Here is a 26344-nt window from a genome sequence, read left to right as displayed (position 1 = left end):
GGAAATGTATGTTCTGTTTCTCTCCCTTTGGTTGTTAACCAGTTAATTGGAGTCTTCTCTCAGTCATCCACCTCAATGGACAAGAGCCCCGTATTAGTAGGTTATCTTTTATTTTTTTTAACTTTACAAAGACTTACAGTTAAAATCATCTTTGAGTTCACTAATAAAGCAGTGATCATATATTCAAAGGGTATAATTAGTATGTCATAAGCGTGGGTGCTCGTCTATCATCTATCACTAATATATATCCACTCTGCTGGCTTGCTTGTGTAATTGAAGAAACATTCACTTATATTTGCTTTGGATGCGGGAGAAGCTTGTTCTTTGCCCAGATAGATTTATATAGCCTTACCTACAATTCCAGTATTCTCTTCCTAGAAACTCTACTAAAGCAAGTTCTAGGGCTATGCTAGCAAATGCAAAGGGTACACAACCAACTCCATAGGGTACAGCATTTGGGGTTTCAGGATTCACAACTATATTTAAACCTTACATAAGGTAATGCCTCCATTCCTCTAGACCATCAGGACCCTGATTCCCATCAGCCCCAGGCAGCATGACTCAGGATGACGGCAGTTCATATCCATATATGTAAAGAACACTCGATAATTTCCCTTTAAAGAAGCACAAACTCAGGGCAAAAAGGAGAAATGTACTAAGAGGAAGGAACGTTTGGAAACCCTCACCGTGATCAACTCCTGCCTGGAAACCTATGTCCCCACTGTGGAAGGACATGTGGATCCAGAACTGGCCTCAGCAGTCACTTACGGCTCACTGTTAAGGCAACCTTACTCTGCTATGAGTGATCACCAAAGCAGAAAGATGCAAAGAACAAATAAATGAAGGGTTCAGCAGAAATCTTCTACTTCTTGTAAGACTTATCTAAAATCAGGAGGAATTCAGTGGGGAAAGAGTAAGGTGAATTAAACATAGAGTAATAAACCTTTGAAGAATATATTTGGGAAACAATTTTATATTCTCCCCCCCCCCCACCCCCATTTGAGGGAAACAGATATTTCATTGCAGAAGATGTGCTCACTGTCTCAGAATCCTATTGTTATTCACATACATTCAGTAAATGTTCCCCTATTCATGGAGCCTGATTAGCCACAAGAATCACTGCAGGGTTTACTCAGAAAAAAAAGAAGATCCTCTCTGCATGAGCTGAATAATTGAGGAAAACATCACCCTTTCTTGCTTGAAGCATTTTGCTGCTAAAGCTGTGGTTGTACAAGGGTTACTTCTCTAAAAAGGTAATTCAGGGCTCAGCTCAGCAGGCTATTATATTTAATCAACCTACTTTTCCCTCCTCCATTAAGGATAATGCTTAAGCCTAGGAATTTGAGAAGTGGTTGCGGCTAACATAATTCAGGAAATCAATACAGAAGCAAAAAACGAGAGCAAACTGGAGAAGATAAGCTGGGCTTCTTGAGCTGATGCAGCTGGTGCTACTGCCTGCCTTGTTTGCTTGGCATTCCTAAAGAAAGAAGAGAAATGAGAAAGGTGCATTAGAAGTCAAGCCCCAGAAATGTTTCCTAGTAATAGAGGCAGAAATTGATGGAAAGTACACAAAAAGCCAACCCACACAAAACTTGTGTTGTTCTCCCCCTTAAAGTTAATGGTGCCTTTAATTGTTAGGCCTTGAGGTGGGGAGGTATCCTAATTTGGCTTGTATACCTATCATTCTCCACATGCAACCCCCACCCCCCAAAACCCACTCTGCCTTTGACACCTAGAGAATATCTGTATTTCAGGCTTTAAAAAAAGATAGGCAGAGTCTGGATGTGGCACTATCTGCACATAGAAGGCCTTGGCAACTGCAGGAACTGTGTGGCCCATTCAATCTGTAAGGTAAAGGTAAAGGGACCCCTGACCATTAGGTCCAGTCGTGGCCGACTCTGGGGTTGTGGTGCTCATCTCACTTTATTGGCTGAGGGAGCCGGCGTACAGCTTCTGGGTCATGTGGCCAGCATGACTAAGCCGCTTCTGGCGAACCAGAGCAGCACACGGAAATGCCGCTTACCTTCCCGCCAGAGCAGTACCTATTTATCTACTTGCACTTTGACATGCTTTCGAACTGCTAGGTTGGCAGGAGCAGGGACCGAGCAACGGGAGCCTACCCCGTCGTGGCGATTCGATCCGCCAACCTTCTGATTGGCAAGTCCTAGGCTCTGTGGTTTAACCTACAGTGCCACCTGCGTCCCTATTCAATCTGTACAGACTGTTTAAAAAAGGCACCTAAGTTTAAAAACAAAGTACTTGGCTTGCTCTCTTGTGTATGTGACTGAGAACACCAGCACTGAAATGAAAGGTGCCTTCAAGGTGAACTCCTAGGCTCTCCTGAACTAAGCCAGCTACTTTCAGGGAGGATAAGGTGATCAATGGCTCCTGCCATGATGACTGTATTCTGCCTCCAGGATCAGAGGCACCATGCCTCTGATTTGCCAGACACTGGGAACAACAGAGAGAGTGCTATGATCCTCATCAGCTTGTGGGTTCCCTATGGACATCAGGTTGGTCGCTATGGGGGTAAAACAATGGTGAGCTTAGATAGGCCTTTGGTTTGAGCCAGCAAAATTCTTAAGTTACCTCAATCATTTAGTCACTGAAGCTCAGCTGAGAAGCTGTCACATTCTCAGTATCACCAGCTGTCACGTTCACCAGTTGCCCTTTTCCTGGAAAAGGGAGGAAGAGAGAGAGATTAGCACTTTCCAATGCCCTAAGATATCCTCTACTTTCCACATCACCTTTAGGATGCTTCCTACCAGTTTGTGCTATCTCATGTTCAGCCAGCAGCACAATCATTTGCTTTTCATCTATCTTATTATTATTTTTTTTAGTAATACACAAAATTATTAACATTTGGCCATATTATTTTCCACTGCCTGTAGAGAGAAAGGTCATTTGAAATCTGACAAATGGGCACTGACCGATTTGTATCTTTAGTCCATTCAAAAATGCAAAGTTGTGGACTTATTGGCAGGTAGGTATATATTGGTTTTATGATTTTTGAGAGGCACTATCCCTCTGGATGCAAGTTGAATGGAATCACCATTAGGGAGATTGCTGTTCTACTCAGATTCTACTTAGGCATCTGGTTGGCCACTCTGAGAACAGGGTGCTGGGCTAGATCTGCCATTGGCCTCATTCAGCACAGTTCTTATGATTTAAGTTTTTGTCTGCATAGGCTGTGACTAATTCCAATATTTTTTTCCTGTTTTTTTTTCATTTGACTAATTCCAAGTTTTGTTTTGTTTCTTGAGAATGTGTTAGATTGGCATAATGATAATGACACAAATGAAGATGTTGGGTTTTCTGAGATTTCTATTCGCTGTAAGGTCATAACAGTGTTTTAAATGATTTGCCATGGCTTTTACATTTGTTTGTTACATTTGGAAAAAGCTTACTCAGGGGCAGATATCAGGTAGAAATCTGAAGCACAAAAATAGGGGAAACTTAACTGTTCACAACAGTCTTCCCACTTTCTTGATGTGGGTGGTTGTGGTGGTGGTAAGAGAATGACGTAAGTTCAGTAAGAGAATGGTAAGAGAATGACGTAAGAGGTAAGAGAATGTAAGTGGTAAGAGAATGACGTAAGTGGTAAGAGAATGACACAAGCTCATCAAGCAAGACTAAGTGCAACTAACAAGGCTATTTTTTCACATCAAGTTGCCTCGTAATATTGACCAAACACCATCCCCATGGTGAAGCCACAAGGAACATAAGGCACACGCATGCAGAAATCAAAGTGGGTTTATCTTCCAAGTAAGGAAAAACAATGTGAATTTGGAAGCAACAATTATTGGCTCCACAACCAGACGACCCAAATTCTGCCACCAAAGTATTTTGTGCAAAACTAGGCAAAATTGCTCTAACTGCACCGCCTATGTAATAAGAGCTTCTTAGGGAAGTCTGGCATGGTGGATGTGGAAAGTAGTCAATGTGGTTCACACACATTTGTGTTGTGACTCTTGGGAATCGCAGCACCCCAGCCCACCCTGCCTATATGTCCCCAAAACCTCCACTGCCTGACTTCATCTCTTCTATTTAGAAAAAGGAAAGAACACTGCTACAGCTGCAACAATGGCTGTTGCACTGCAAACACTTTGGCTGTGTTTAGGACTCAAGTCCAGGTCGGGTGGGAGGGGGAGAGACTCATTAGCTCCTAGGACTTGGGTCATTAAGATGTTGCTCCCTAACTGTAGATAATCCAGTTTATTCAAGAATATAAAGGACATCTGCTTGCTTATTAACTCCTTCCCCCTTGTTAGGAAACAGAAGCTCTTTACCAGTGCAGTCCAGTGGCCCACGGACTTTAGTAGTGCCCTCAACCATGGTGCCATTTTTGTAGACGCACCAGCAAAAGCCAGTGCTACCATGGCATTGCTTAGGCAGATAGTCGCCATTTTCATCACACTTGGCACAGAATCTTCCCAGGTGGACACCCCGGCCACATTCTTCTGTCTGGCACTTGGTTTTCACTTTAAACAAAACAAAAACAGAAACTTCAGTGTGCACAGTTGACTGCCAGCTGCTAGCACTGCCCTTTGATGCAATTGTAAGTAACTATAACAGAACAGCTCCCTTGCCTTGCTTGAGACATATGGCTCAAGAGGTAAAGCTTGCCCTGCACCATAGCACTTCAGGTGGTAAGATGGCACCGAATACTTGAATGCTCCCCACTTACAGAAAAATAGCACAGCTGGAAGCATTCCCCAACTCCACAGAAGCAGCTTTGAAATTGAAAGTCCATGAGAAACAATCCTTTTTGGTTTGGCTGAATGTATCAACTGCCTCCTAATATGAGAAGAGGCTGTTTCATTGTGGCTGCACCATGGGAAAGTAAAGGGGGGATGTGAGGAAAGAATTGCTTTTTGTAACAATATGCCCGTTTAATTAGGACAGCTATTTTATTGGGATGGCTCCCAGGGAACCCATTTAGCCTAATGAGAGCAAATGCTAATGAGTACTGCTTAATGGAGGCAGTATTAATATAAATTCTGCTAATGGGAATGTGTCCGACCACTGCTGAGTGGCTAATTGGTATGAAAATCTCGGCTGCGGGCTTTTATTTCAGAAACAGCTGAAATCACAGAAGGAGGAATCATTCTTTTTTTTAAGCATTGCATCGGTGCCCAAATTTGGGACAGGAAAGTGGTTGGCCATGTCGGTGTCCAAATTTGAGACTGTGTGTCATTAATAAGGCTCTCCCTCTCTCTGTGTGTGACTGTTAAAATTGTTTCAGTAGGGTTTCCTTTTTCTTTAAAAAAAAATAATTTGAAGTGGGCCTTAATTCAAACAACAGGTCTTCTTTCATCATGGGTGCATCATTTAGCTTAGATAATTGTAGTTTCAAATGAATTGCTCTTTGCCAATCACTCTTCCCAGGGGCAGACCATGTTTTGCTTCTGCTGTGATGAGCGAAAAGAGGCTTTTTAAAAACCGGTGGTTCTATAACATGAAGACCTCGTTCATTGAATTGCAAGTCAGCAGAGAGCTCCCTTTTGCAGCCACTGTTTCCTTTGAAGAGACGGCAAGTGGCTTTGGGCTCAAGCTGTGCTCTACATCAAGCATATTTCAGTAGTAAAATGGTCAGTATCACAACATGTCGAAACAGGTTTTTCACATCTTCTGCCAAGGAAGACATTCATTTTTTGCTGTTTTCATTATTAGGTCCCTCAGTGTAGAACAGCAGCCAAGGCAATACAGAATTTGTTTGAAATCTAACAACTGTACAGTATAAAGATGTTCCATACCTAGACAACCAGTACAGAAGTTGTTGGAAGGCCTCTCTGAAATCCAGAGCTGCAGTGCCATTGTTGAGAGTGCCCCACTCTTGGCCCCGTGAGTTTTCAATTGAGATAAAGAAGGAAACCTCACCCCAAAAAACCAAGGTCTGCACAGCAGATCGCTTACGGCACAGAAGCTGGTAGTCTAGGCCGTGTTCCTGCAGATAGACCATCCATATGGAAGCCAGCAGCTAAACAAGGCCCAGAAGCTAATGGAGGGAGCTAATGGAGGTGAGCCAACAGAAGTCAAATATGTTTCCATGTTTTGAGTACAAGGCAAAATTAAGCACTTTTAAGTTGCGCTGATTATAAGGAAAGAGACACGCCACAATCCTATACACACTCACCTGGAAATAAGTCTGACTGAGCATCCTGGGATTTACTTCTGAAGAGGCAGATTATCGTATTAAGCACATTCCCAACTCTTCCTGTCACAGATTCATACTGGAAGGGACTTGCAGAGCACACGGCAGCTTCCTGGGGACCCAGTGCTGTTCATGCATGCCCTCCTTTGTGGCATCCACAGGATGCCATCTTCATCAAAATGCCATTCCGTGATCTCACCCACCCTCTGGAAACAGTGGATATGGATCAAACACCAACTGGATGCTGCACAGAAGTTACACGCGTGAGCAGTGTCAAGTGCACAGTAAAGAGCCGTGTGGAATCGCTCTTCGAGTGCTTAGATCTGCCACTGAAAATAAGGGGTCCTGGCCAGGGAATTGCACCCAGGTGGGCAACGCTTTCTGGCAGCACCTTTCAGCAGCCTCCTTCAGCAGCTACGTTCTGAAATACGTTGTAGGGCTAAGCCTTTGTTCCTTGCATAGGAAGGCCAAGAAATAGTGAATGAACTGCAGCTGGAAGTGAGAATACTGGGCTTGGGTGGTCTTTGTGCTAAGGGTGAGCAGTCTTTTTTCCCCCAGCCCAAAGCTTGCCAGGTTAATTGGCCCTACAAGGCTTTTGCCAACTAATTACTAGATTTACACTTGCAAATGAACTCCAGCTGGGGGAGCATTGCCTGTGAGTGGCTCTCACACCCTGGCTTGCTTGAGGCTAGTGGGGCTGTGCATTGGGCTGGATCCAACCAACTGTGGGAGTTCTCAGGTTAATGCAAATTTGCTGCTTCCCTCCCATCATTTTAGCCCCCTGTGCCCCTGAAAAGTTGGATGAGATGTAGGATGGGGAACTGCAGGTGAAGAAGGAAGCCTGCACAAATTGCAGGTGCCCCCTTGTATGAGAGGAAGGGCCTTCCACTCACATCCTTCAGATCCAAACCAATGCAAGGGACATGGAGCCGCCAGCACAAAGAGCAACACTGTGTTGAGTTCTCCTCCACAGGCACACCTGTAATAGTTTCTAGCCACTTTGTGTTGTGATGTCTTCGTGCTGTGCATTACAGTGGTACCTTGGTTTACAAACTTAATCCTTTCCAGAAGTCTGTTCTTAAACCAAGGCGTGCTTTCCCATAGCAGCGGGGGACTCAATTTACAAATGGAACACACTCAACAGGAAGCGAAAAATATTCTGCTTCCAAGGCAAACTAAAACACCTACTTCCAGTTTTGCAGCGTTCCAAGTTGTTCATAAACTAAGCTGTTCTTAAACCAAAGTACTTCTAAGTTGGGGCTGTGTGGAAACACATGATGATGTATCACTGGTTAAGTGATGCTATGCGTTCAGGCCTAGCCCAAGCAATTGGCCAGGACAGGCACTGGCCAAGGACCCTAGAGACCCAGAAGCCCCCCCCCCACCTGGCCCAATCCTGTTGTGCTGCCTTGCCACCTCCTTCACTGGGCCTCTGGAAAGCCGTTTTAATGGTGGGTGGGTGGTTGCGCTGCTTTTGAAGGGGAGCCAAGCTCTTCTCCTATCCATGATGACTATCTGCCATTTTAATTTACCCACAATATAAGGCCCAGACCATACAACTATAAAACTGCCCACCACTGGTGGAGTTGTCATTACCATGAAAGAAAAAGAAAATGCAGAGCTGCATTGGAAGGGGGCATGGGGGGGCATGGGGGCACCATGTTGCGGGCTCCATAAATTCTGGTGCCAGTCCTGTCCATGTTCCAAAATAAAGAGGGGAAACTCCACACAGGGCTATCATTTTCAGCAGCAGCTCAACGTCCTGTATAATATCTCCTTCCATCCCCAAGTCATCAGCATATATTAACATTAGTCTTCCGGCATGCAGCAGCGCCCTTTCAGTCCCTCCTACAGAAACGTACTGTTTCTATTACATTGGGATTTTGTTTCGCATGATTTCCTGCATCTCTTTAGGATCTGAAGCTGCAGCAAAATGGAATGTTTTCTGTTGTCTTGTGATTTGAGCCCCTCAGAGGATTTGCATCCATCACCCTTAGAATTCCTTTCAGTGCTACAGTCCTTGCCTACCTTGTTCAGCTGGAATCTCATTCTTGGCCATTTGGAAGAGCAGCCACTTGTGCATCCAGGTTTCAAAAGACTGCAAGAGAACAAATGCAGTTAATAAAAGGCATCCCAATCCACAAATAAATAAAGGTAAGTTAACCACTGTCTAATTGCCAAATGATGAGAAGTCCACCATACAGTGGCGTAGCGTGGGGGGTTCAGGGGGGCCGGCTGCACCGGGCGCAACATCTGGGGGTTAGGGTTAGGGGGCGCAAATCCACGGGTTAGGGGGCACAAATCCACAGGTTAGGGGGCGCAAATTACTTGCCTTGCCCCGGGTGCTGACAACCCACGCTACGCCACTGCCACCATATGTTTCACTGCTGGGTGAACACCACTGTACACTGCGGGAAAGGGCTTTGATATAGTTTGGCCAATTTTAACTACACTAATAAACCTGAGGCTTTGTTGGCATAATTAACAGAGGTCCAGCGCTGTGGTCCCTTCGCGGAAGAACTCCCTGCTGCCAGTTCCCAAATATAATTCCTAGAATCTCAGGCATTTAGCAAGTTTAACTGAGGCCTATTTACCGTATTTTTCGCTCTATAAGACGCACCAGACCACAAGACGCACCTAGTTATTGGAGGAGGAAAACAAGGAAAAAAATGTTCTGAATCTCAGATGCCAGAACAGCAAGAGGGATCGCTGCGCAGTGAAAGCAGCGATCCCTCTTGCTGTTCTAGCTTCTGTGACAGCTGCGCAGCCTACATTCACTCCATAAGACGCACACACATTTCCCCTTACTTTTTAGAAGGGAAAAAGTGAGTCTTATAGAGCAAAAAATACGGCAAATCCCACACATGAACAACTCAAAACACTAGCTAGCAGTCAAGAGTAAACTAGGAAGCACTGCAAGTGACAGTGGATACTTGTATGGTCCTCTCTTCCTGAGCACAAGAGGGGAAGGACTAGGATCCCTTCCAAAGTCTTAGACTCCAACAGGAATAAGTTCCAAGGTAAATAAAATTAACAGCGTAGAGAGCTTCTAGGGCATGAGACTCAATCTCAGGGACATGGGTTCGAGCCTCACATTGGGTAAAATATTCCTGCATTGCAGGGGGCTGGACTAGGCGATCCTCGTGGTCCCTTCCAACTCTATGATCTGTTAAATGAGATATTGCCTATCCATTGTGACACCATGTTCTCTTCAGGGCGGGGGTGGGGTGGGGGAAAGGATTCTGTGAAAGATGGCAGCACTTACCTTCCAGTCCTCAAAATCCAAGCGACTCTTCAGAGTATTCATATTTTCCATGAAGCTCTTTTTCAGTTCAGGAAATTTTATGAGAGGGTTTGATTGCTGTAGGGAGGAACATGTTAACAAACGTTATGTAAGGAAAGTAAGTCTGCTGGAGGCCCAGAAAGAGATCACCTAGCAAAGCAAGACTATGATTGGGTCAGGACTGGCGGCATGTGAAATACCAGCTCCATCTCATGAATTCAACCAGATACAGTGATGATGAGGTCCAACCAGAGAGCATGGCAGCAGACCCACTTGTAGGAGTTGAATCACCAGCACAATCTTCTAAGGCAGGCAAAAGGTACAGGTGGGAGGGATTGCTGAACTTTCCTTTTAAGAGGAAAACAGCCACCACAGAATGATTTCAAAGGGAACATACAAATGGAGAGAAAGGCTCCTCTCCCTAGCTTTTTCGCTGGCATAGCTTTTGCATATTCTGGTGGCTGTTTTGGAACGGTTAAATTTGTTTTTAGTTTGTGTCAACAATTGATTGTATTATTGGGTTTAATTATTTTTGGGTTATAGTGTTTTGCTGCCAATTTCCTAAATACCTTGGGTTTCTTTGGGACATTGGGCAGGGCATGGGTTTGGGGAGGAAATACAAAGAAAGTGCTTCCAGTGAGAAGCTGAGATGAAAAGAAAAGCCTTTGCTGTCCCTAAAATTTAATAACAATTATTCACAGCATGCACCACAAACTCCCACTGTCTGAATGTTTATCTAAACTCCCTATTATCTAATCCATCTTTGTCCGCATAGCCCCATATTACAAGTATGCCAATTTATCTAAGTTTCTCATTTAACAGATGCCTGCCATGCTACCCTCCAAGGTCATTTGGTGTCATGGACCGGCAGGATGATGGGGATTCTGACGAGGGGTGTAGCTGGGGCTGGGACACACCGGGGCAAGCAGGGGATGAGGAAGGTAGTACTCACAAGAGTGATGGGGGATGGCAAGGAGCCAGAGTTGCAGGCCACTTCACCAGAGCCAGAGAGGCCCCTGTCTCCATGAACATGGTGGGCTCTGAGGTGTAGGGGGCAGCAGGAGGGGTGCTCTAGGAGGCTGAGGCAGGAAAGGACCCACAGCCCGGCTCACTAGCTGGCCAGGTGGGTCTCGCTAGCTCTGGGAGGAGAGGTGTGATTCCTCAGCTGGCGTGGGCTTGGAACAGGTGAGGGTCATATGCCTCATCAAACCCAGATGCTGCAGTCAGCATGCAGAGTATAAAAGGGAAGCAGAGCTGAGGTGCTTTGTCTGCTCAATTGCCCCTATTCATTGACTTGGATGTTCCTGGACCTTTGCGGGACTGTGCTTTGGGTTTGGCTCTGGACTGTATCCTGACTGCTGGACTTGACTACTTGGATTAACCCTGGACTGTGTTTCCTGATCTTTGGACTTTGTATGGATTGACCCTTGGGCTTTGAACTTGGCATACTGACTTGCTGCCAGGTAGGCCAGGGGTTCAGGACACTTGGGAGATTTAATTGGCGCAGTAGTGCCTTCTTTGGGTGCAGGGAAGTTTCCAAAGTGTATATGTAGTTCAGAACCTGTGAGTTATTAACGGTTAAGGTTATGACACTTAAGCTACAGTCCCTGGATCTAAAGAGGTATAGGCACATGGGAAAGAAAGGCATAGGTTGCTGCAATTGTGTCTTGCTGCTTTTCATGCTGAATAAATAACCAACTATTCAATCTAGCAGTACTAACTGGTGCATTAAAAGCAATGAAACCCATATGCCTGTCCACCCTTCCCTCAATTGGATCCCTGCATAAATACCATATCCCCAATCCTTCCCGAGAACACAAACACACCTGTCATATACTGTGGTTGGAAAACAAAGAATAGGTTAGTGATTTTTAGGAACATAAAGATCTTGTTCTGTGCTATGAGTTGCAGCCAACAAAGTTGTGCCTCTGCATCCTCTACCTCCCTCTTCAAATCTGCCTCAGTGGGCTGGGTGGCCCACAGGAAGAGGAGAGCTAGAGGGTGTTCCATTGAGCAAGTGGAAGTTATGGGGCTAACAGGATGACTTCATGGGATTCAGCCCTAGGCCTCCAGCAGTTGAGTCTGTAGCTGCAAACTTGAGTACTCTCCATCTAAGACAAGCAAAACTGTTTCACAGGCAAAGAGACGAGGCTCTTACCATGAGCAGGCGTTTGATTTGGTCTTCAGTGCTATTGGTCAGCTTCATTTTATCCTCTGGAGACTGTAGAAGAGACGACAACAAAGAAGTTAAAATATCGTAACAGATCTAGGGTACCAGAGTCTGTTAGTGAATGGTAGAAATTAATAAACGGTAGTATTTAGATAATATGAAGGGAAATGGAAGCTGCAGAACTGTGCCAGACATGGGTTAGCTTATGCAAACCAGTCTGCTGGGGCCAGCTAAGTGCAGAGTCATTGAGAAACAAAGGGGAGTCAGGTGCTGGGCCATTTTGGACAATTGGCAATGCACAAAGCCTTCCTGCCCACCCTCCATGCCCCAGGAGTGGACAAAGACAGGAGATTTGGGAGGTTACCAAGGTGATCGGGGCATGATATCACAGGGGAAATTGTCCTTTTGAAATCTAAAGGTGTTCTGGGAACAAGGAAAAAGTAGGAATGAATGGCATTTGATGGAGGAGGCTGTACCGAGAGACCAGGAGCCATGACTGCCTGGGCGTAGCCAGGATTTATGTTACGGGGGCAGGCTTTATGTTGGGGGGGGCAGAACTGAGCTATCTGTGACACGATTGGTCAGTTAAGTATTTTTATTTACTTACTTGATTGGGATGGTAGCTGCCCCCACCCCCTTGGCTATGCCCACGCATGACTGACTGCTGCTTTGAACCCCGAAGCTATGAGAGAGGCAATGAGAAACACTCTTGGGGTGTCCTGTTCTGCACCCCTCCACTGAAGACTCCAGGTGTAAATATGTGTACGATAAACCTTATTTCTTAAAGACGCTAGCCTCTAACTGTGCCACGATTTTCCCAACAGAAACACAGCCCTGGGTGAATGCTTGGAACACCCCTGGAATCTTGTTACTGCTTGGCATAGATTGGGGATGGCATGCAACTTTTGTCTCACTATGAAGCTGCTCCTTGCCCAATCCCACAGAGCAGACTACAAAAAGGCCTCTTCCCTGTCCTTCACACACTGCAACAGATACAATGGACTTTCTTACACCCAGGTCTCTTTGAACTCAACGTGAAAATTTAGTTGTGACTTTTTTTGTGATCAAGATCTCATTTAAGTATCGTTAAAGGGAAACTACATGGAATGAACTTCAGTCGGGATCCAAACCATTAGTATGAACTTCCTCCCAAGGGTTCTGGGGTGTCCCTAAACCAGCTTTGGCACCTTTCCCTGGTTGCTGCCACCTCTAGGGAACGTTGACAAGGAAGGCTAATTCCCTGGCACACCATTCCTGCATACTGCAAAGTGACCAAATAAGAACTGAGAACAGAGCTGGCCTAATAGGCTGTCGGCTTCACTCATGTCACATTGACTCATGTCAAGCTGAGCCAACTCACTCTCCCTGCTCTGAAGCTGCTGTTTCAAATGGAATCTCTCTGCACAGCTTAATTTGAGGCAGGACCTGTCAGTCTCAAGAGCCTATTTATTTCCAAGACTGGCGTAAGGTCTAGGTACTGGGAGCATTGCATACTAGCCAGGAGGGGTTGTTTTTGTATTGGCAGACTGGCTGGAGAGGAAAGGCCCCAGAAGCCAGAGCGAATGTCTTCCCCCTCATCCATAGCTGCCCCCTGCAAACTTGGATCCATACCGGGCAAGTTGTATGGATGAAAAGGAGAGGTTCCGAGGCAGTAGGCAACCCTAACACCTCCCCGCCATGTGCTAGTTAAGCAATTGTCATCTTTACCTCTTCATCTGGGTCCCTCATGACCATAGGCATAATGTTGGCCATTGCCATCCTCTTCTGGTTAACTGCCTTGGGAGCTGCAGGAGAAAAGAGTGGTGCAATTAAACATGTAGGAAGATTTTTATTTTTATTTTTAAAAAAGTGGTCTCCCCCAAGGATATTCCTCTTATACAGATGAGTCAAACATACAAGAGTACAAATTACCGTATTTTTTGCTCTATAAGACTCACTTTTCCCCTCCCAAAAAGTAAGGGGAAATGTGTGTGCGTCTTATGGAGCGAACACATGCTGCGCAGCTATCCCAGAAGCCAGAATAGCAAAAGGGATCACTGCGCAGCGATCCCTCTTGCTGTTATGGCTTCTGAGATTCAGAATATTGTTTTTTCTTGTTTTCCTCCTCCAAAAATTAGGTGCATCTTATGGTCTGGTGAAAACTCTATAAGAGTTTTCACTCTTATAGAGTGAAAAATACGGTATATTGCACAGAGAGTTCATGACTTCAATGAAGATGTCTGAGCTGGACTCAAAAGTGGAAACTTAGACTTGTGTCCCCCCACCCCCAGTAGTAGACACGCCCCCCCAATCTCATATTAGAAACTGCTTTCCAAACTCTACCCCTAGGAGGGAAATCCCTCGAAACTGTCCAAAAGCTCAGATAGCTTTTTAAAAAAAGGATTATTCAAACTAATGGAGGACACCATGCTGCCACCGAACTATAGCACTTCACATATCCAAATATATTATGAAGGGCTCTTGCACAACTGACAACACTAACCTACTCATCCATGCTAACTACAGGGTGCACAACCTTGCTCAAGCTATACCATGTCGGACTTCAGGAGCAGAATGCTTCTTTTTCTGTTTTTATTAATTATAAATGGATATAAACTGTTAATGTACAATATATAGCAGTCATGAAAGCAACTCAAGAGCAGAATATAAACTGAAGCTATAAAACTCACAATAAGCATGACTAAACCTGATCAGAACAGGGTGACTGTTCCCCAGATTAAAATGTCAGCATTCTGAATCTGTAGATCCACTAGGTCTTCCTTTCTTTGGGAGGAGGGGTGGGATATCAATTTAATAAATAAAGTAAGCTATCATCTGGTCTGTCTGTCCAAGCAGACAAGAGATGGCTATCAGGATTCAAGTGCATAAACAGCTGACAGACCCAGGCTCAGTCCCTTCAGCTCTGATTTGCACAATTAACACCAAAAAATGAGAAATGTTTTAAGAATTCAGAATGCTTGCAAATGTACCATGGTTAAACTTAAAGGTTAGACAGTGTAGGAGTCGGGGAGAGGGCAAGAAGAGGAAGAAGGAAGCTACTAACCATGAGGGAGATTGCTGGCCAGCGATTGCAGTTTCAGCTCAGTGGCGGTCTTGGTTACTTTTGAGATCTGGGTGCTGTGCTGATACACAAAGTAGCCAGTCACTGCCTGGCCCGCGATAAGCAAGGCTATCAGGATGGAAAATGCAGCATAGACGGGTTTACGGCTGGAAGAACCCCTGCAAGATACAAAAGAGGCGTGTCAGTTTGTCCAATCAGTGGTCCAGATGTCCAGCTTGAGAGCTTATTTTCTTAGAACAGGTCTGGATTCACCTGCATGCAAATTACCAAGGCACGGCATATCTCTGGCTTGTAACACAAACAGAATGCTTTGACTTGGTTAACTAAGGGCTAAATTAGGTGAAATGGGTTTATTAAAAGTTTATTTAAAAAACAGCAACAATAGAAAAGGAGGGGAAGCGGAGTTGGGCCATGGCAATAAGAGCTACACACCACACATACAATTTTCCTGATCAAAAGTATCCACTTCCAAAGCTTACATTTGCACTACATGGCAGTACATATGTGTGCCTTTATATTTTCTTACATGGTTCAAATTGTAGCTGGGAGAGGGGGATCTAAAATGTGGGGATAGCACAGAAGGGGAAAACTGATAAACCTTCGCTCTTGCCACGTCTCCTTCCTCCCACATAGCTTCTTTAAACTTATTTTTTTAGTGTGGGAAATCTGATCCTGGTTCTCTTGCCATCTTTGGTCTTCAGGTATGATTCTGAAGACTTGAGGTTACTCAGCTTATCAGAGGTTCCTCAAGTGAGACGCTTAGTGAATGGTAGACAAGCTTTGTTACAGGCAGCTTAACCATCACTACTAATGGTCTTCTAAACTGCATAACAGCAAGTGATCATTGGCCATGTTGGCTAGGCCTAATGAGAGTTGCAGCACCACTGGAGGGCACCACACTGGCTATGCTGTCAGTTAAGCCTCTGAGGAGTCACATGGTTTCCCACAACACAGTCTGGAAATCAGGTATCCAGTTAACTTTTTAAATAGAAGAGTTCTACACAATTTAAGATTAATTCCCGAGTGCAAGATAGAGACAGGATGCGCTCAACATCTGCTTATCAGGATTCTCCCCTTGGTACCACCAGGGCCGCAATTCCCTTTTTACAGTTCCTTTCCCCCAAGCTACTCATACAGTATTTAACAGCCCTTCACCCTGATGGAAAACACCTTGGGGGAAATTCCCAAGCTGTAGCCAGTCATTATCTGTTCTGCTTGTCACCTCACTTGTTGTTAGGCAGACAGAACATGAAAAGGAAGAAATGTTTGGGGATCTAATGCCATAGGCTTTAATGCAGTAAAAGCTGTATGATTGCAATAATTATACAAGTGTGTGTGTGTGTGTGTGTGTGTGTGTGTGTGTGTGTGTAATTAGAATCATAGAACTGTTGAGTTTGAAGGGACCCCAGGGGTCATCTAGTACAACCCCCTGCAGGAATTCTCTCTCTCTCTCTCTCTCTCTCTCTCTCTCTCTCTTTTCCCCTACTCTTGCAGCCTGTAGATTGCATCAGAATATAAGTGTTTTCACTTGTATCACATAATCAGTGCCTTTTTCTCGGGGGGGGGGACGCAGGAGTATGCATACCCCTAAACGTTCTGTGAATCTGTACTTTTGTCCATTTCCTGTATTTATTTTTCCTGATTTGAACTATAAAATGGTTGTTTTCTTGAGTCAAAATGAGAATATCCCCAAACATTTTTCAAGAAAAAAAGCACTGCGCATAATTATGATTAGCCATCACAACAGTGGGGCTCAAAGAAACCTCCCCGCACTCACTTTCAAATAATACATAGACTAGCCCATGGATACATGGATATGCCAAGTGGCCACAGATCTCCTTGTGTGCATGCATGAAGGGATTCTGCATGCATACCAGTACAGGCATGTAGATCTCTTGTGCATTAGCAGTGGAGCAGGGGGTTCCCTGAGCCAATCCAGCCCACCCCTTACATGGAGGAGCTCAATGCAAGTAAGTCAGGAGGCACACTGCTATTAGCCTCATTGATTTTTGATTATTTTTTTAAGTATGATTTTACTAATGGGGTAAGTAGCAGTTTGGGTGGGGTGGGGGAAGTTCATTGGGGAAATAGTGAAAGGAGAAAGGGATAATTATTTTCCATATGCTGTGGTTCCATATTGGATGTCTCTCTCGATGTCCCCTTTCCCCTCCCCACAGCTACATTTTAAAGAGATGGAGATACATTTAGGCGTGCCTGTTGTAATGTGAAGTTTGACCTTCAGTTACATCAATAATTCTCCCTGTATTTATTAGGGCTGTCACCAGATTAAAGATACCTTGACAGTTGATCAATCACAGGCGTTTTATTCAGTTGAGTAAATTCGCATAAATCTGCACATGAATAAAGCAACTTGAACACACACAACAAAGTGTTCTCCCTTTCAAATGGTGCATGCATGTGTTATGTGCGGCAGACACCACATGAGAAATACTCATTTCTGTGATTAAAAGGAGAATGACGTCCTTTTTTAAAAAAGAAAAAGGTTTATTTGCTTTAAAATGAAAAACAAATGCAGATATTTCCAACTGAATTCTTATATAACCATAAACACAAACACAGTTAAATATAAATCAATCATTTGCAACATTTCAGATAAATAACTAACATTTTGAAAATATGTTCTAGTGCCAAGAATCAACAAATGTTTAGTAGTTCTAAATACGTTTGTTATGCTTCTCTTCTACCTTCTTTTATATAACGAGCAAGTTTTGCAATAATGGCATATTAATCTCTTCTAAACTACTGCCTGTCACACACATTGTTTTGTGAGTACTTTTATTAAAAACAATTAACTTTTAGAAAGAGTACTCAATCACTCACAGCAGCTTATTATTCTATCAGAAGAATTATAATTCTACTAAACATTGAAGTCCTATTATTTATGTCCCCTGTCATGTACATTCAAGACTTAAAAACCCTAGCTAAATTCATCCGCTTTAAATGTTCTGGATCTGATTCAGAGAGGAATGTAATGCTTGTTGCTTAAAAAAAAAATCCATCTCCAGTACAGTTTAGCTCCATGTAAATCATCCTGTAGGACAAAAAGGTTGCTATAATGTTTAAGTATGGATATTAATTTTCTGTTCTCCCTAGTAACAAGTGACATCACCATATCTCTGTTATTTGATTGGCTTTGGCTGTTCGGTAATTCCCCAAAATGGTCACTGTTGTTAAAAAATCATTATTCACCAAATAAAAATGAAAAGACAAGAAACCTGAGAACATGACATGCATTTCTTAGCGTGCTTCCATTTTGTAGGTGTCGTGCAGGGATTAGAGATGTTGGCTTGCATGTGAAGACCCAGGTTCAAATCAAGCTTACTAGGTGCTTTTTTTCAGCTCTTTAACCCACCAACTTTATGGGGCTGTTATGATGCTAAAATTTTGTATTTTAGAGTTTCTTGAGGGAAACAAGTAACACAGTAACTGCATGTGTAAGAAAAGGGAAAGCAGTTGCATTCCATTCCCTCCTCCCTCAGAAGTAAAGTAGTTTTTCGGGGCAGGGGGGGGAAGTGGGGGGGGGGGTAGGAACAGATCCCCACACCAAAAAAATACTTAGTGGTGGCTAAGAAAACCAGGATTTTGTTTTTTGTTTTAATAGAAGAGATGTTTGGATTGGCTATTTAATACAGTGGTACCTTGGGTTACATAAGCTTCAGGTTACAGAGTCCGCTAATCCAGAAATAGTACATTGGGTTAAGAACTTTGCTCCAGGATGAGAACAGAAATCGACCAGCGGTGGCGCAGCGGCAGCAAGAGGCCCCATTAGCTAAAGTGGTGCTTCAGGTTAAGAACAGTTTCAGGTTAAGAACGGACCTCCGGAACGAATTAAGTACTAAACCCGAGGTACCACTGTATTAGCAATGGGACTGAATATTATGCTAAACAGAAATTCTTAATCCTATTTGCAGAATACATGGTGCTTACAAAAATCTAAATTGAATCATGAAATACAGTGCAAGGGGGGGCTGTTTTATATTAATACTCTCAATAATCAATATTATTTTTAAAACAGTTCCCAATTATTTACAGCACCTGCTTAATCCACCAGAAGGTACAGTGTGATGCAGCAACAAACAAACAAGCAAGCAAACACAAACAAACAAACCCTAAAGGCTGCATCCACAGAAGTGAAGAGACATAATCAACGGAAGGCATAGTCCAGCTCTATTCTGCCTTGGTCAGACCACACCAGGAATACTGTGTTCAGTTCTGTGCGCCACAACTTAAGATGGATATCACACAGTGCTGTTTTTCTAAAAAAAGAGTTGGTGGAACTCACCATGAACGCCTCCCTTGTTCTCTTACAACGGCAATGATGCCCACCTGAGAGGTGCCAGAACTCAAAAAAAGCCCTGGATATTGACAAACTGGAACATGAGGAGAGTAACCAAGATAAAAAATGGGTCTGGAAACGAAGCCTTATGAGGAATGGTTGAGGGGGCTGAGTATGTTTAGCCTGGTAAAAAAAAGTGACGATTGAGAGGAGATAACCTTCTTCAAATAAAGGGTTGTCATATGGAAGATGGAGCAAGCTTGTTTTCTCCTGCTCTGGAGGCTAGGACCCAAACAATGGCTTCAAGTTACAAGAAAGAAGATTTTTACTAAATACCAGGAAGAACTTTCTAGCAGTAAGAGCTGCTTGATAGTGGAAAGGACTCTCTTGGGACATGGGGGGGGGGGGGCAGCAGGCTTAATGTTGAGGGCAGGAAGAACCTCAGTTAGTGAAGTATTTTGTACTGATTTACTTGATTTAGGGCGGCAGCTGCCCCTCCCTGCCCCCTCTTGGCTACGCCCATGCGCCGGGAGCCTGTGGACTCTCCTTCCTTGGAGATTTTTAAGCAGCGGTTGGATGCATAGCTGTGAATCTTCCCCTTTTCTTGCGAGGAAGCCTATTCGGAATAAGGGAATTTCCCTTAAAAAAAGGGAAACGTTGACAGCTAGGGTTGAATGACCAGTTATCAGGCATTATTTATTTGAGATTCCAGCATTACAGGGGTTGGTACCTCAGGGTACCTTTCAACTGTGCAATTCTATGATTCTGTGATTCTATAATTCTATGAAACAGTGAAGTTCTAATAGTTATACTCTGTCATGTAAATTCAAGTCTAGACAGCCCAAGCAGAAGTTACTCGCTTTAAATGTGATCTGATTCATAAACAGAATATAATGCTCGTTGCTTTAAAAATAAAAATCCATCTCCGGTATAGTTTAGCTCCATATAACTCAACATGCGGGACAGAAAGTCTGTTATAATGTTAAAGTATGGATATTAATTTTCTGAACACCTTTCTCCCTAGCAACAAGTGACATCACCATGTCTCTATTATCTGATTGGCTTTGGCTGTTTGGTTTGGCAGGAACTGCCTATTGCCAGCGTCGCAGCAGTGTAATTCCCCGAAATGGTCACTGTTGTTAAGAAATCATTATTCGCCATGTATTAATAAAAAGACAAGAAACCTGAAAGCATAACATACAAAATGGAGGCACACTAAGAAAAGTGTGGTGCAAGGGCTAGAAAGGTTGGTTTGCGTGTGGAAACCCAGGCACAAATCCTTACTAAACAATCAAGCTCACACTCTGATATTTTTTACTTTCCATTTCCTCCTCCCTCAAAAGTAAAATAGCCTTTCCCGCAGGATAAAAAGGTAAGAAAGAAAGAACACCCCCCCTCCCCTCGAATGCTTAGTGGTGGCTGGTAAATACAAAAGTTCCAAAGAATTATTATAAAATATAGGGCTGAGACTATATAAAACATACCAATCGCCCCTTATTTGGAGAGGTGCATGCAAGAATAAAAGTTTAAAAGCATCAATTACACCAAACTTTTCCTTTCAGTTATGAAAAACAGCCCAAGTATGAGACAACACTGTGGCAGAACAAACTGTAGCAAAGGTCTGCAATTCAGCATGAGGAGAAATATAAAGTAGCTTTGTTTGAACCTCGCTGGTTTGCAAACAAGCAGGAGTCTTTTCTGCAACGCAATCCTATTCCCAAGTCTCACTGTGTACAAAGGGGCTTACTCCCAGGTAAATGCGTACAGGTTTGCAGCTTCAGTTAATTCCCCCCCCCCAACTTAGGCCACCAAATGTTTTTTCTATCTTAGCCTTTCATTTTAGAGACAGAAAATCCTGCAAACATCTTCCCACCTCCCCAGCAATAAAAATATAATACACGTTAAATACCTTTCAATATGATGCCTTTTCATGATATCTAAAACCTCCTGACTGAGGCAGCTGCCGCACTTTGCCTAATGGTGGGGCTGGCACTGCCAGGCTGCCTTTCTAGGGGGCAGACAGTTTACAGTGGGAAACCTTGATGCTTATTTACCGCATACAAATTATTAAAAGTGCAAGGTAGTGGGGGAAAAGAACACACACGCAATCATATGTACCTTTCTGGCACTGGATCAGAGCCAGTGTATGTATTGGGGAGAAGGTTGTTCCTGTCATCTTCCATGGTGCTGTCTCTTTTGATGTTCTTGGTGGCTGCAAGTTAAGATGTTCTGCCTGGGACCAGCAAGGGCTCTATAAAGGCTGTTGTACTCCTCAGAAGCTTCTAGAAGCACAGAAATGGGAAGTGAAAGTTGCAGGACCTAAAGAATTGGAAAAACCCTTCAAGTCCTTCCTCCACCCCCACCAGTACCAACACACAGGTCGTAAGCAAATTATCCCAGCTTTAACTTTTTTAAAAAATCCCATTGGCTACTCAAATGACATCACCGGTTGTCAGGTAGAGTTCTGCAGCTTCTCGTGCTACCACATAGACTGTGCGTTTTGAGAACACTGTAACGTAGCTCATGGCTCTCTCATGGCACGGTTTATTCAAATAAAGTAACTTTTTGTTCTTTGGAGAGAGATTTTACTTCAGATTGGGCTTTGGAGCGGAGATTTGGAAAGTGCATGTGGTGAATCTTTAACATACTGGTGCATATTTATGAGGCAATATGCCACAATATAGTAAGTTGTGATGAACAATACTGTTTTTATGTGGGGATGTAAAATCTCGATTAAAATCTTTCCTGAAACAGTGAGACGCAAGGAGTGAAGTTCATATACTACCAACCTTTTATTAACTCATTTGCAACCAAACAAAAACCACCAGCTAAATTTAAACACCACAGCCGATAACTCCCAGTTCCAACATTCAATAGCAGGACCTGTGTCATCACCCAATGAGAAACAGAGAACAAATGAAAGTCCCCAATTTTTGTTCTCTCATAGGTGGAAAACGTGAGCAGGCTTTGTAAATGTGCCAGCCAGTCCCAATGTAAATGTCAAGTTTAGACTAAAGAAAAAAGACTGCAGAGATTGGGTATTTTTGTGTTAAACAGCTTCCTAGACAGTGGTGCCATATATTGAATTCAGTATAACCAAATAACAAGGGCATGATAAAGGGTCCAGAGGGGTAAGCAGGTCAGCCTGTGCAACAAATTCCTTTGGCACATCACACTTTAATGCAATAGGGCCAGCTTCGTCAGATGTATTACGTGTTGTCCTCAGTCAGCATATTCCAACAAAGAAAAATGGGGGCAGTATTGTAAAGTTGGGTCAGCATTGCAAGAGATGGAATGTCCAATGCTAACAACGCTTGTTGAAAACATGTTGAGATCCAAACTATTTCCCTTTCCCCCAAGTGATACCGGCACTAGGGAGTACAGACCCTTCAAGTGTCCCTATTTTCTAGGGACATCCTGATTTAGAGAAGCTGTTCCGGTTTCTGATTTGATCCTGGAATGTCCCGCTTTCACTTAGGTTGTCTTTATTTTCATCTCACAAATGTTGGAGGTTATGGAGTTATTCAGCCCCTGAGCCATCTGAAGGCAATCCTGTATAGGGAAGTTTTTTTAAATGTTTAATATTCTATTATGTTTTTATGTACGTTGGAAGCTGCCCAGAGTGGCTGGGGCAACCCAGTAAGATGTGTGGGGTATAAATAGTAAAATTATCAAGAGGATCCTGGCCGGGATTGCGGCTGGGACTGGGTCACACGGGGGGAGGGGGTGTAAGCTGGGTGTGGGAAAGGAGAGGTTGGTGTTAGTACTCATGGGGTAACAGAGGATGACAAAGGGACGGGGCCCAGTGAACAGGAAGTCAAACAGCAGGACCCCTTGCCAGAGGAGCCCCTGCCCCCATGAACATGGTGGGTCCTGAGGCGTAATGAATAGCAGGCAGGGCACTCCAGGAAGCAGAGGCAGGTCAGGGCCTATAGACCAGCTCACTAGCTGGCCAGGTGGGGCCTGGATCACAAGGAGGCTTGTGATTCCTCAACTGGAACAAGCTGAGAGCAGGTGAGGATGAAGCCCAGATGCTACAACCAGCAGGCACATAAGACATCAGAGCTTAGGTGCCGTGTCTGCTCAGCTGCCTTGAAGGACCTTGTCTTGTGCTCTCCTGGACCGCCACAGGTTTCTACTTTGGGCTTTGATTGACCCTGAACCTCATTTCGTGACCTTCAGCCTTTGACTTTGGATCTCGGCCTGTGGACTTTGCAGATGCTGATTGATCCTTGGATTTTGGACTCAGTCTTGGCACGCTGTCTGGCTGCTGGATCGGCCAGGGGATCAGGACAATAAGTCACACTTGCTCAGCTAGAACCTTTCACTGGATTGTGTTTACATTGGACAGTCACTGCACTGAAATGGGGCCTGCCTCTCCCTTGTGGTGCTGGGCCCTAACATATGTCAACCAGATGCCCTCCAGATGTTTTGGACTCAATCTCCCATCAGCCCAGCCAGGTTTGATTGGTGAGGTCTAGTTCAAAACATATTGTGGGTACCGTGCTCATTACCAGTGTTAACTGATTTATTACAAGACCTTTGTAGACTGGAAGTCCACATTAGCAGATAAATCATCTACATTCAGCTAGTGTCTTAACTAGCAGGTTTGAAAGTATGTTGGCAGTGACTAAGGGATCATATCTGAGGACTAGGAGATCATATTAAAGATTTCCAGACACTGAAGGGTATAACTTCAGTGCCTGTATATCAGCTTGCATCATCACATGACCAGCAAAAGCCAAATAATGCAAAATAAGCAAAGATATGCTTGATTTGTACAGCAGATGTAGCTCAGACATTTGAGCTTCTCTTGGTACAGAACTGATTTAGTAAACAAATCCCCAAATACTTTCATCTCTAAAATAACACACTACTTGTTGCGTGGCTTGTTATTGCATCCTGTGATGTGCAACTCTCATCCGTAACAGTGATATTAGTTCACAAGCACTCTTTGACAAGAATATTTGTAGAGCAGTATTACATGTAGTTTTAATGAAATTGGGTGAGTAGGAAGAGTGGGAGAGGGTGAGTCAACCTTCCACCTACAATACCTTTGGTATTCATCTCCTGCCCCCTCCACCCCCCAGCTTATGAAACTAGACGTGCAAACATTGTGAACACACCCCACAATGGCACACACATGCCTGTATTCTGAAGTGAAGTGGCATCACCACTATAATGGGGGATTGATTGACTGATTGATTGATTGAATGTTTGGTCCCCAAGTAGGAAATGGGAGAAACCATTGTCTGAAGCCCCAGAGAGCCACTGCTAGTCTGTGTGAACAATAAGAACATAAGAGCCTGCTGGATGAGGCCAATGGCCCATCTAGTCCAGCATCCTGCTCTCACAGTGGCCAATGAGATGCCTGTGGGAAACCAGCAAGCAGAATTCGAGCACATGAATCCTTCAAGATCAAAAGGAAATAGGAGTTCTGCCCTGTAACAATCCTGTGCTGAAGGTGTACAAGAATATACATTCTTTTTATTTCTCTTGTCTAGCTACTTCTGGTGGAAATTTTAGTAGCTCACCTCTTTTTAAAAATGACCTATTTGTTTAGGAAGCATTGGAACACAACCGCTAAACAAGCTACTGCTCTCTCATAACAAAGGCAGAAGTACAGCTTGAGCCTTTTGTGAAGCATTTTCTACCTAGCAACTCTAAACATCAGGAAGTAGCCAATTTCTGATTGGCTAGAGTACTGGTTATCATTTCCCCTTTTCTATTTCTTAGGTTTCCACATAAAACCACAAAAGAAAATGAGGAAGAAAGTCTTTAATTCCAAGTTCCTTTTCCACGAAATGATGCACAAAAAGAGATCATGAAAATGGAAGACATTTCAAAGAATGAGTTATCAGTCATTAATCCAGGGACCAGATGAATAAGGGCTGGTAGGCAGAATGAGGATTTTGGGTTGCATGAAAAAGCTTGTTTTGTTGGCATCTGTCTGTCTCAAGAGACAATGTTGTGTGCTTCGGGGGCGAAGTCAAACTGCTGCATTAGCAGCACCCAAGTGACCTGTCTGGGCAGCAAGCCTGGGCAGTGTGTGTGAGGTTGTGGGCTGCCCAGAAGACCACTCTCTTGACCTTGCTGATAGCGGAGCAATACATCTGACACCAGCTTGGCTGCAGATGTCAGGTGGCGGCGTACAATGTGCCATCCAACCACCTTAGGGGCTCCACTCCATACTTATGTAGGGTTTACTCCAGGCTTCCTCAACCTCGGCCCTCCATGTTTTGAGACTACAATTCCCATCATCCCCAACCACTGGTCCTGCTAGCTAGGCATCATGGGAGTTGTAGGCCAAAAACATCTGGAGGGCTGAGGTTGAGGAAGCCTGGTTTACTCCTTAGCCTTTTTTTCTTTCAATGATGTCCCACAAAACGGTGGAGCCATTTATTTATTATTGCATTATTAATACCAAGGAGGATAAGCATTGATTCAAGTGTCAAAATAACCTGACTGCCCTTAGGTACAGGGCAGCAGCTCAATTTGGAGAGAAGGCGGTGCCATTTGCTGTACTGCCTCAGGCAGTAAAATGTTTTGGGCTTGCTCTGAGAATACGCTTTTGCCCCTTGCATATTCTCATCAGCCTAAATACAGAGCCTAAATACAGAAGTAGACCTCAGCTACATGCAAGGTCCTGTGACATTTTATGTATTGTTTCTCCCGAGTCAGGAAGAAACTAGCCTGCCACCAAAACCGTGCTGCGGAACCAAAACCTGTTTTGAAGAAAACACTTAAAACACTAGAACTGTACAGCCCATAATATAAAAAGGGAAATAACCCAAGGCAGAGGAACAGTCCAAAACGCCAATAGCTCCCTTTCTGCTTTTACATGCCATTTGGTTATCAATACTATTGTTGCTACAACTTGGGCACAGTTGGTATCCAGAAAAGGTCCAGCATTCATTTGGCATGATGGAACTAGAGAGACTATTGAACCAGGCATGGCCTGACTGAAATAATAATGTAATAATTTATTATTTATACCCCATCCATCTGGCTGGGTTTTCCCAGCCACTATGGGCAGCTCCCAACAGATTAAAAGAACACTAATACATCAAACATTTAAAACTTCCCTAAGTAACGCTGCAACAATTTTTAAATATTATTTTCTAAGTTCTTGCTCTGAAAGCCTCCATCTTCAGACACCAAGGGGTAGTAGCCTGAGATATGCCCTATTCTACAGTGGCTCCTGGCCTGTGGAGCACCAATCCTAACTTTCAATGTAAAGTTAAAACTTATTTGCCTGGGATTTTAATTAAGTTTAATTTTAGTACCATGATTTATTTTTTAAGAACAAAACCCTGCTGCTTTCTCGTTTCATGCCTGTTTATATTAATGCAATTAGTTTCTGAACAGTTTTGTGCCTG

General features: G+C 43.8%; 1 protein-coding gene across 1 annotated transcript; it reads right to left on the bottom strand.

Annotated features, from left to right (window-relative positions):
- Positions 1 to 93: 93 nt before the first annotated feature.
- CD74 (CD74 molecule) lies at positions 94 to 21370 on the bottom strand. Its single transcript, XM_083424452.1, has 9 exons — positions 21084 to 21370; positions 14651 to 14826; positions 13315 to 13391; positions 11596 to 11658; positions 9420 to 9515; positions 8183 to 8252; positions 4290 to 4481; positions 2590 to 2675; positions 94 to 1477 (listed from the first exon to the last, which is right to left on the bottom strand). Exons 1-8 carry the CDS (start codon positions 21146 to 21148, stop codon positions 2599 to 2601), a joined length of 816 nt encoding a protein of 271 aa, XP_083280578.1. The 5' UTR covers positions 21149 to 21370; the 3' UTR covers positions 94 to 1477; positions 2590 to 2598.
- Between the last annotated feature and the right edge of the window lie 4974 nt (positions 21371 to 26344).

Source organism: Podarcis tiliguerta (genome assembly GCF_965153285.1).
Source record: "Podarcis tiliguerta genome assembly, chromosome: 2".
Taxonomy (NCBI): Eukaryota; Metazoa; Chordata; class Lepidosauria; order Squamata; family Lacertidae; genus Podarcis; species Podarcis tiliguerta.
The sequence above is the reverse complement of the archived record's forward strand: the minus strand, read 5'-3'. Positions and strand labels throughout refer to the sequence as shown.

Bases quoted from the DNA above. Each gene is read 5' to 3' on its own strand.
- CD74 (XM_083424452.1), bottom strand. From the start codon at position 21,148: ATGGAAGATGACAGGAACAACCTTCTCCCCAATACATACACTGGCTCT. The intron at 11,659-13,314 runs GTAAAGATGACA...TCTCTTCTACAG, and splicing joins TGAGGGACCCAGATGAAGAG to TCTCCAGAGGATAAAATGAA. The intron at 9,516-11,595 runs GTAAGAGCCTCG...TCCTCCCTACAG, and splicing joins AAATCAAACGCCTGCTCATG to CAATCAAACCCTCTCATAAA.